The following is an 11,933-nucleotide window of genomic DNA, read 5'->3' on the forward strand; positions in this document are numbered from 1 at the left end:
ATATATACAATTGAATATTATTTAGCCTTAAAAATAGGAAGAAATCTTGCCATTTGTGACAACGTGGATGGACCTTGAGGGCATTATGCTAAGTGAAGTAAGTCAGACAAAGAAAGACAAATACTGTATGATCTCACTTACATGTGGCATCTAAAAACAAACCCAACAACTGTGAGCTCATAGATTGGTGGTGGCCAGAGGTGGGGGTTGGGAGTGGGCAAGACTGGTCAAAAAGTACAAATTTCCAGTTGTATAATAAATAAGTCATGGGGATGTAATGTACAGCATGATGACTATAGTTAATAATACTGTATTACATCTTTGAAAGTTTCTAAGGGAATAGATCATAAAAGTTCTCATCATAAGAAAAAAATTTTGTAACTATGTATGGTGACGGATGTTAACTAGACATATTGTGGTGTTCATTTCACAGTATATACAAATAGCGAATCATTATGTTGTACACCTGAAACTAATATAATGTTATATGTCAATTATACCTCAATAAATATAGATAAATAAAAAGCATCTGATATATCAAGGGTGTTATTTTACTATCATCATCATCGTCATCACATTTTACAGGATCACCCAAATGGGTACTATATGGCTTAAAAAAAAAGAGCTGATTTCTTTTCATAATATACCTGTACAATATTTAAACAATCATGGATGAGGTGAAGCTGAAATATGAATTGTGAAATAAACACAGTTGTTAAAATAAAAATGGGAAAAATATTATGTTAAGCTTCAGGGAGAGATTATTTAGATCATTTTTGTACAAATACATATTTTCATTAAAACTAGAGGATTTACTGTCTTACATTTTGTCCTCGCCATTGATGGTATTGTGACCAACTTTAGCAGATTGTTAGACATCAGTTCTTTCTAGGAAAATGCTCCTAAGATCTAAAGTAAATTTTGTTAACCAAAAGTTACATTCAACCTTGCTAGTTAATTAAACTTTTTGGATTAGGGATATTTCAGCTGGCCAACTGAATACAGTCAGCCTTGAATAGGTGCAAGTATAGTGTTACTCTGTTTTTGCTTTATAGCTTCCTGAGAAAATAAATGGATAATAATTTAAATATGGAAAATCATTATTTTTAAGTCTTCTGTTGTAGCCAAACACGAGATTTAGTAATTCTTTCCAGGCAGATTTCTGCTCTACTCTGCTGCGGACTCTGTCTCTTAGAATTGCCTTCTTGGTATTTTCAAGTATTGGAACTATGAACAGAGCCTTTTGTCAACTTCCTTAGGTTAAAATAGAATGGCCCTATTTTGTTGTGGTAGTCAGAGTAAATGAAAGATCCGCAGGTAGAGAGGTGCAGCCTTTCTAGAGTAAATATTGTGCATCATCTTGGTTGCTATCACAATAATAATGCTTGTAAGTACTTAGCTGATAAATTCTTTATTGAGCACTTTATATGCATTGTCTCTTTTAATCCTCACCATAACCCTATGAGGACAGTACTGTTATTACCAGCTACCGAATTTGTGATCTTAGTTTGTTGTAGAGATTCAGTAAACTAATGTAAATATTTACACCATCAATATTTTTTAGCTTTTCTTTCCCCTCCTCTCTGCCCACATACTAACTTTACACGTAAAGTATTTTAAATAAACACCTCTATTAACTGAGCTTTTACTCCTCTTAAGATTTCTGTGTAAAGCTCCTGGGAAACAAAAGGTGTCTGGTACATATGTCATCTTCCTAAACTTTATAAAATGTGACTCTTAGAAAGGACTGTTTGGATCAGCACTGCAGTTAAGTCATGACCAGCAATTACTGGATCAAATCTCTCTGAGAGTTTGGAATATTTAATGAATCAACCACAGATGAGGCAGCAGGATAAACGAATAAGAGAAGCAAAAAATCTGTGCTATCCACTTACTGTAATTTAAAATACGAACGCACCTCCCATAGGAGGAGGATGGATTCCAGAATTTGGACACGTGGTAGGAAAATTATTGAGGAGTCCGTTCGTGGGGTGTGGGACAATGGCGTTATTTTTTTCCAAGGTTCTTTTGAGTTTGTTGAGAGGAAAGATAATAGTAAAGATTGTTGTTCGGTTTCTCTAAGTGTGATCTTCTTTGTGCTGCAGTGGAAAATGCAGCTCTTCGCTTTCTTTTACCTCCTGACCTAACTCACTTTCTTCCCCACTAGGAAAATGTTGACTATGTTCTGGCTAAGATGCATGGCCTCGCGGGGACAGCAGTGTGCCAGAGGGTTCTGTGGAGGAGGCGCACTTCAGGCCAATTTATGCAGGTCATTCTAGGGCTGCAGGCCAGAAGGCTGTGCGTCCTCTGGCTTGGAGACATGGAACTGCTTGGAGCTGAGCTACCGTGCTGTATTAGTCAATATTTCCTGCCCCCACAAACACTTGAGGAGCAGAACTCCCTGGAGATGTCTGTGTCTCGTCCCTTGCAGCTGGCTTTTCACAGAGGCCCGATACTAACTTAACCATCCTGGCTGCAATTCAGGATTACCGAAACCCACTTCTAGCCTGCTTTTTGACTTTGTATTGAGAAACAGCAGTCACAGTGAAGCAAAATCTGGGAAGAGGAATGCCTCCACCCAATGAGGCTTGCTGCACAATGGGTTCCCTGGCACCCGCACCTGGCAGATGTGCGTCTTAGCTGCTAAAGACATGAGAACACCTGTGGGTTCTCTGTAGCTTTGGTTGTAAAGCTACAGAGTCAGGTTTGATCTCAATGCAATTTCTTAAATTACTAATTGCATATAACTGTCTGCTCACGTTCTGATTTGGCATGCTGTTGGCCTGTTAAAAATAATGAACCTCTGTTTCACAGTATATAGTTTACGTGATGGGGGCCTGATTAAGAAAATATTTTCAAGCATTTTAAGTCATAGCAAATGTTATTAGAGATTAGTCAAGATAAACACATATCAATCTGCATTCGTTCAGAAATGGGTTGTGGGTTATTCTCAGAATTCACTGCTCTTTGCCCTTCTCTGTACTCTGCTGTTTGGTGTCTTTGTTCCAAGAAATTCAGAGCACCTGTCATACCACATTTTAAAAGAGGAAACTAAAGAAATATGAGGCTTATTTAGAATACAGTTGAGTTTACTGTGCCAATAGTTGTCTGATGGCTTTTAGGGTTCTTTTTACTATAACAAACTGCTTTCCTCATATTTTCCTAGTATTTTTGGCCACATATGATTGAGTAAATCAACTTGGGATAATTTCATTATTAAACTAACGTGTTCTTATAAAAACGAATCTTCAGTCTCACTTTAAACAGAGCAAAGCCCCTTGGATCAGTCACAGACAGTATTTTCCCCAGTCCTCTAGGAGGCTGTTGAAGAAGGTGTCAGTTGTTACCTTCATGGTATTGGGAAGTTAGACACTTTCCAGATCTGCCAGCTGCAAGGGTTTAACCTTGATGACCTTTCAAAGGACTCAAAGATTTTGTTTGTGTTTGTGTCTGCAGTAATTCATAACTTTTTTTTTTTTAATCAAACATTGTGCTAAAGATTTCTTTTATGCCTTCTTTTTAGCTACTTGGCTGCTGGTATGTTCCTTTGTTTTCCTAAATTTACAGTAGCTGTCAGTCCTGTGCTGAGTTCTCCTCTCAGTAGTACACTGAGTTGTGCAATTCCTGCTTGGCCCAATTTGGGACAGGCATCCTTCCCAGAACCTAGTTGGCTTCTCAAAGGTTAAACACTTTTGGCAAAAACTGCAAATATGACTGAATAAAACCATAAAAACTAGAAACCTCAAGAACAGGGGGAAAAAGAATCATTTCTGACAGTGAACTACACGGATGCAGAGGACTCGCCTTTTTTAAAGTTTGTTTCTCCATTTAAGTCCTCTTAGTTTGACAATTATTAGAATCCTCTCTTTGCTTCAAATAAAATCACATCTTAATGCCTTTTATGATTCTTGATTCCCCTGGGGGTGGTGGGGGTGGCAGTGGTACAAAGTATAACACCTATTTCTTCTTAGTTTAACCTTTTCATTACCCCAAGTCACAATCAAACTACTCCTTCTAGAGCACAACTGAAAAGAAAAATGTTTTTGGCAAGAAATAAAAATCAAATTATTAAATTGATTTGATAGCATTTAGAAATCCATTCTTTTTTTTTTTAAAGATAGAAGATGTGCTCCTCAGATTTATAATTTTTATTTATTTATTTATTTATTTTTCCCCCAAAGCCCCAGTAGATAGTTGTGTGTCATAGCTGCACATCCTTCTAGTTGCCGTATGTGGGACGCGGCCTCAGCATGGCCGGAGAAGCAGTGTGTCGGTGCGCGCCCAGGATCCGAACCCGGGCCGCCAGCAGTGGAGCTTGCACACTTAACCGCTAAGCCATGGGTCCGGCCCCTAGAAATCCATTCTTTTTGTTTCTTTTTTGTTGTTGTCATATCTTGGTATTTCTCTACTTATAAAGTATAGAAAATGAATGAGTTTCTGATAGAGGTCTCTGTAAATGCATCTTGTTTAATATCACTTTATCTCTAAAGTCCATTTTGGTTTGTGGTTTTTTTCAGATGCCTGTTATTTAGATTTGTTTTTTTTCACAGTAGCCCAAAGTACTTTTCTAGTAAATTATGTAGGACCTATGTTTTAAGAGGATGGCTATTTTTTGTAAGTTTTAATATTTACGTAATAAAGAGCTTATTCTCTTGAGTCCTCTGTCATTACCATATGTTTTACCCCTGTAGTTCCTATGTCATCTCTACATTGCTCTTGTTCATGTAACTATGGACTTTAATTTTGACGTTTTAAATTTATAGATTTGTTTCTTTGATTGAGACATCATCCTGTCTTGGCTGCCTACCCTCTTATGTCTATTTCAACAATGTAACTGGCAGTTTATTAGTTTTCCGACTCATAAACTTTGCTCTTACTTGTTGAAGGTTAACATTTACTATCGACTCCTCATTAAAACTGAAATTCAGAATCATCTTTTGAAAGAAAAAGGAACGTGAACCAAGGCTAAAAATAGATAGATCAGCAGGACAAATCAGCAGAAAGTTTGGGATTTATAACTGGTCTTCCCCCCAGGAAGATGAACCAAGTGTTAGAAGCAGTGCATCCCTGGAGTGGCAGCATAGCATGCTGGATTAGAGCATGGACTGTGGAGGTGTATGCATGGGTTCTGACCCCGGGCCAGCTACTTGCTGCCACTAGGACTTGGACAAATTTCCTAAATTTTCTGTACGTCTGTCTCTGTGTTGGTAAAACGGGGATAATACCAGTGCTTCTTCTTAGGAATATAATTAGAATTAAATGAATTATATTTGTAAAGAACTTAGAATTTAGCACAAAGTAAGTTTTTTAAATAAATAGTTTTTTAAAAAATGAGAAAGTGATGAAAACATATCCTCTCCTAAGATAACACATTTCTTAATTCTGAAAACAACAAATAAATATTTTTCCTTTGTTAACGCTAGGCTCCCTATTCTATGTAAAACAACCACACATATCTATTATAGAAATCACATTATATTGTAGAAGATAGGCTAGAAAAGGAGTATTTGATCTATTTAGAGCTAAGAACTTTTTTTTTGTTTACTAAAAATACAAAGACAGTTTAACAGACAATTTATAGATCTTGTTGGCTAAAAGCAGGAGTTTGGAGAGATTCTGTTCTTGGTTTAGGGCTTCTAATTTCTGTATGACAACTGTCACTATTGTCTAAGATCTGGATGAGATATTCATTCTCAAATGAGTATATCCTCTGAGCAGAAATGAGTTGTTTAGTTTGGAATGTCACTCTCATCCCTCTTCATCCTGAGGGCTATTGATTTCACAGCAATCACATTCTGTCTCTTCGTCCTGATTACTTACTGGTTTCTTCTCCTTTTCTGTGTATAGGCGTGGCCAGACTTCCTTGTTTTGAATGTAAAACTTTTTATTTCATTCTGCTACCAAATCTTGTTAATGTCTCCTCTTCTTTTCACTGACCAATTTGCCAAACTTGTCTGTCTGCTGCTTCATGTAATCCCCCATCTCCAGCTAACTACAAGATTTGATTTGGATATCTCTTCATCACTTCAAACTCTCAACATCTAAAAATTAACTCATCTGTCTCTCATTGTTTTAACTAAGAAAAGTCACATACGGAGAGAAGACAATCATATTTGACATAGGACTGGTATCTTGAATATATGAAGAACTTCTACAAATCAATAAGAAAAAAGAGGCAACTCAATAGAAAAGTGAGGGAAAAAAATAAACACCCTGAACATCCGTTTCAAAGAGGAGAAAAGTGGCCAGCAAACATTAAAAGATGCCCAAACTTATTAGTAAATAAGTAAATGCAAAATAAAACCACCAGGAGATGCCATTTCACGCTCAACTAATGAACGTATATGAAAGTATGACATTTTCAAAGATTGCTGAGGATGTGGAGCAATGAGCATTCTCATACATGGTGGGAGTAAATTTTGGAGCAATCACTGTGGAAACAAATTTGATATTACCTAATAACATTAAACATGCATATCCTGTGACCCAACAATTCTACTGCTAGTTATTTAACATGTGTGCTCTAGAAGACTTGCACAAAACTGTTTCAGACAGTGATGTTTGGAATAATAGCAAAAACACTGGAAATGACCAAAATATTCATAAATAGGATGGATAAATAAATTATATATATATATCCAATCAACAGAATACTATACACTTGGAAAATAAGTGAACCACAGCTACATGAATCAACAAGGGTAAATCTGAAACACATAATGTTGAGAAAAAAATGCTACTCACAGGAATTCATATGGTATCGTTTCCTTTCTGATAGATTATGTAGGAATGTTTACCCATTCATTGTTGTAAAAAATACAAGGAAAAGCAAGGGAAAGATTCACTCAATGTTCAAGACAGTGATTACATCTTGGGTGAGGAAGATGTACTTAGGAAGGGACCAAAGGAGGCTTCAAAGATATTCTAACCCTCTATTTCTAAGGCTGGGTGGGACGAGCATTCTTTCCACTTTAAAATTGGTAGATCCATTACATATACTTCTATGTGTGATGTATTTTATGATTAATACATAAAGAATCTAATGCTCAATAACTATTCTCAGGGTTTTAAGAATACTCAAAGTTTCTTCAGTGTCAAGTGAGTTTTTGTAGATTCTCCCTCTCAGTCTTGAAATGCAAGCATTCCACAGTGGAATAGAAAGTGAAAGTCAGAAGTGTTGTTAGAATTAGTTAATATATGTATTTGTTTGAAGGTATGTTGAAAAAAATTGGCCTTCTGTCAGTTAAACACTTTTGTATTAATAATAATAATAAAGCTAGCTCTTTATAACATTTCAAACATTTTAAAAATCATGATGATAATGTAATTCTGGAAAAGTTCAACTGAACAGAGACATATGAGACAGATAGTAGGGTAAAAGTTTATAGAAAGAATGTAGAAGGAGGAAACCATAAGCACTCTCTAGAAACCCAGAACTTTCCATGGCTGCAGACTTGGATTCATATAGTTGATTTCAGTGTTCTCCTGATATGGTTGGATACTACTAAAAACATTAGGGGAAGATGGAGAGAAACCTGCAGACTCTTAACAACTCTATAATCTTTTTCCAATTGCTCCATAGACCATTGTATGTGAGAGTGGGCTTGGCACTGAGAATGGAGGGAAAGATTGGTATGTTCTTTTAGCCTGTAATTCTACAAACAACTCTGCAGTTTCCCTTTTGAGTTCTTTTCTGACCCTCCCTCCTTTTTGCCATCTGGCATGTAGAGTATGACCTTGTATTTCCACATTTTCCCCTTTTACAAAGTTAGAGAGTCTCTACAAAGTTAGAGACTACCTAGAAACAGGGGGATGTTCAAGGAGTTGGGGAGTTTATGATGGGATGGTCACACCATTTGCTGAAACTCCATCAAAGGCATTCAGTTTTAAAGCTAAATACAGAAACACAAAGGGCGTGTGACAGTGGGATGGTGGTGGGGATTGTTCTGTGTTGTTGCTGTTGTTGGAAGTAGAACCCTGCATTAAAACTTACATTGTACAAAATAGAAAAAAAAATAATAATCCTGGTAAAAATGCACAAATATTTCTGAAATTGGACAAATACCATTGGTCTTAAATATTTTATTACATGTGTTAAAGTCCTCCAGAAATAGAAATTTTCTTCAATTGTTCCTCTCACTTGCCCCAAAATTCTAAAGAAAGAAGTTTAGAATATGGTTTACTAAGTTTATTAGATTATAATCTGTTTGATTTCTCACGTTTTTATATCGGTTCTTGAAGTTTGGTGAACATTGTTTTTTAGAGAAACATCATTAGAGACGTCTCAGGAAATGTAAAGTACTTTGCCACACAGGCAGTGGGAAAGCAATGTTACTGTGTCATTATTCATATTTGCTAAGGTACAACTGTCCTGTTAGAAATAGGCAGAAGAACTATTCCAGAAACAATGGTTGGACCCAACCAGAGAGTCTCATTGTTTTTCTTTAATTCTGTGAAATCAAAAACAATTTGAGACCATGAAATTGAATCAGTTTTATTGGAAAGTAAACATGTTGATTCCAATTTAACTATTGAATCTATTATTCAAGAATATGCCAAATATATCAGATTTAAAATAGTTTTTTTCCAATTTTGGAGCAGGTAGGTGGAGCAGTTGAAGCAAATTTCTACTTCTGAAAGACTTTAATGTCATGGACTCATTTTAGTCTATATAATAGAGAGCAATAGGGTATAGGGAAGATGGGTAAGGGGAGTAGACAAGTGGAACCTAGAACCAAAGACCATTGCACAGTGTGTGAAAGTAATAATCTAACCCACGTGTATACACAACTTCAATCATTTTTTTTTCAAACGCAGTATCCACTTCTAAAGATTACTCACCTAGAATTTAGTTTAAGTTTCTTTTTGAGGTTCCGGCCCACAAAAGGCTTTTAAGACTGCATGTCATTGGGTTCTGGATTACTTAATTATTTTGATCAATTCTTATTAGTTTATTGATGATGTATATATTTTCTGTTTCTTCTTCTTCTCACTATGTGGTCTTCTCTCAACTGAAAATGAAGATTGCTGCGTCCACTGTATCCTGGCCTGCTTGTTCTGTGAATTCCTGACCCTCTGCAATATTGTCCTAGGACAAGCTTCGTGTGGCATCTGCACCTCAGAAGCCTGCTGCTGTTGCTGTGGAGATGAAATGGGGGATGACTGTAACTGCCCTTGTGACATGGATTGTGGCATCATGGATGCCTGTTGTGAATCATCAGACTGTTTGGAAATCTGTATGGAATGCTGTGGAATTTGTTTTCCTTCATAAATATTTATCTTCTGTTTGTGTTAAAACTGGAGAGTGTTTAAAAATTTTTCTGTTAAGGGGGAAGAAAAGCACATGGTAAGAGTCTCATGAAGCAACCTAGTATTTGCACTGTTAACTCATTATTTTTAAGTAATCTCTGAAAGCCTTTTTTTCTCTAACCAAGTCTACATGGTTTAATATGTGAATTTTAACTACTTTTAAACTTCTTAAAAGGTTACAATGACTGAGGGACATTTTGTCCAAAAAAAAAAAAAAATTCTAAATGTCTCCTCCTTTTTATATGTATTTCTATTTCTTTTAACCCTTCTCAAGAGCCTCTTGCTCCAAATATATTATTTCTCAGTGAGTATTTAAACCAGACAATTTATTTTTGGTGTTTATCTATTAATGGTTCAAAGTAAGAATTCTTTACTTTAAAGTAGACTTTGGGAAACAAACTCACTCAATAGTTGGGCACCCAGTGTTGGTCTCCATGCTCTGTTCTCCACCTGTTCAAGAGAGAGAAACTCAAAAGGCTATAGGAATACACAGAAAAGAATAGCTAATGTCTGCTGGCATATTCAGAAGGCTTCAAGGAAAATGTAATATTTGAGGAGTTCTCTTGGGATGAGTGATTCATTGCTGCTTAATGAATTAGATTTAGGACCAAGTTTTAGGTGGACAGCCTGAACTGTGTGTGTGCCCTTAAGCAATTAAAAGAAAAATGCCTTAAGTATGTATTTTCTTTAGTTGCAGGAATACAGCTTTTTTAAAAAAACTATGAAATTAAAATATGCATTTTCTTACACATAATTTAAATGTTAATAAAATCTTTGATAAAAATGTAATGCCTTATTAAAATAGCTATATTTTGTAAAGAATGTGGACTACTTTTGACAAAGTGCATTTAAGTTAGAAGATTTTTATATTAAAATCCCAGTATTCTGATCTTGATTCATTCAAAAGCTTTCTCTGTTATTTGAGAGCTTTAAGTCTTTTTTGGGGGGGAAGAAGGTGTTGTATGTTTGTTTGTTTTGGTTTGTTTCTTAACCAATGTTATATTTTATAAGCACGGTTAATCTTAAATGCAAGTTATTCTCTCCAAAGTAGTGGGCATCTCGACATCCACTGCTGTGACCAAATTTTGGTATTGCAATTTTATGTTAAATTAAACCAATATGGCAGGTTATAAAGATCCTTAAGTGTAAAGAAACAAGTCAGTTACAAGACTATGTATATCGTTTTTGAGACATAGACACTGTGGTGCAGATGAAAGGGAGAGAGAATTTTCTACTATGTCCTCTCCTACTAAGTTTGATCTCCCCAAAGTTGTACTTTGGTTTGATTTAATGTAATTCCTGATAGAAATTTTGAAAGTATACTTTTGGGTTAATAGTTATTTTCAGTTATTCTGGTTGAATATCAAATTGATAGTAAAAACAAATGCATATTTTTAGACAGCCTTTTGCAAACCTAGGCTTTTGAGAAGTTTTAAACCTAAAGCATGGGAATGTTGCCCATGATTTTTCCTTTGAGATGAAACCTAGTTGCTACTTATGTCATTACTTAAAAGGCTTAAAAAAAATGTTAGCAAACTCTTGAATCCCCCATTTAGTGCTATTTATACACAGACACACACACACACTCCTTTAAATTGTTGGATTTAAATAGAATTCTAGTAAACAACTGTCTTTCTCTTCCTTGTCTAAAGAGCGTCTTTCATTTGTTACATCAAATATAAGAACATCTTTGTACTATTTCATAGTAACCAGAATCTGATTATTTACATATACCCTAAGTTAACTTATGCATATATATTAGGATGTAAGAGTATCATCTGTGTATTGACATATAAAGCCTTCTAATGACCTGGAATTGTTAAAATATTTCATGTTTCATCTTGCAAAATTTTTCAGTCAAGTTGTTTGTCTAATATTTAAATAAATCCCGCTACTATTTGCAATGAAAATATTAGCACTTTTAAAATAATGTTTCTCTGTAACAGAGAACATTAATCGATAGCAGAATTTTATTTTCATATTTATAGTCATAGTACTTTTCCTCTCTTGTCTAGTCTGCAGTCATTCCATAAAGTACCTTGTATGATTGAAAAAGCAAATGAAAAAAACAAAAGTAGGCAAATGTGAAAATAGTTTCAATATATTTTAGAATTTCTGTATGTAAAATGTTTCTTTGAATTATATGGCCATCATGATTAAGTGCTAGAGTTTACAGTTACAGATTTGGTCTCTTTTTAAATGTGGAAACTTAGTCTTAAATATTTTTAAACTGGACCTGTATTATCCTGGATACATTATTTTGAAATAAAAAAAAAGATGTCTCTATTGTGCTTTAACATATTTTCTATCTAATTAATATATTAGTTGATTGATAGTTGAATGAATTCAACTATAATTTAAAACCTGAGGATTTTCTTTATCTTGTTACTCCCGTTTCTGAAGATTTCTCCATCTCCTTATTTGAATCACGTGACTCATGCCCATAAATGAATTATGTAAGATTCACATCAGTTTATACTGCAAATTACAATTGACATATGATTTCAAAACAGTGTTCTTTAAAAAATTTGCAATTGGTCAAAATGCAAGTTTTGTACTTTTTTTTAGTAAGTTGTTTCTATTTATTTATTTTGCAATTATCTCTCAACTTATAAAAACGAATG

General features: G+C 34.9%; 1 protein-coding gene across 7 annotated transcripts in view; it reads left to right on the forward strand.

Annotated features, from left to right (window-relative positions):
• MDFIC (MyoD family inhibitor domain containing) overlaps positions 1-11,595 on the forward strand; it is a 92,383-nt gene extending 80,788 nt beyond the window's left edge. For all 7 annotated transcript variants that reach the window (XM_014785533.2, XM_087429822.1, XM_087429834.1 and 4 more), the window contains one exon: positions 9,024-11,595. In XM_014785533.2, coding sequence (XP_014641019.1) covers positions 9,024-9,271 — 248 coding nt within the window. In that variant the 3' untranslated portion in view covers positions 9,272-11,595. The remainder of the gene's footprint in view (positions 1-9,023) is intronic.
• The last annotated feature ends 338 nt before the right edge of the window (positions 11,596-11,933 follow it).

The sequence above is a fragment of the Ceratotherium simum genome, chromosome 1 (assembly GCF_057802395.1).
Source record: "Ceratotherium simum simum isolate JZ-2026a chromosome 1, ASM5780239v1, whole genome shotgun sequence".
Lineage (NCBI taxonomy): Eukaryota > Metazoa > Chordata > Mammalia > Perissodactyla > Rhinocerotidae > Ceratotherium > Ceratotherium simum.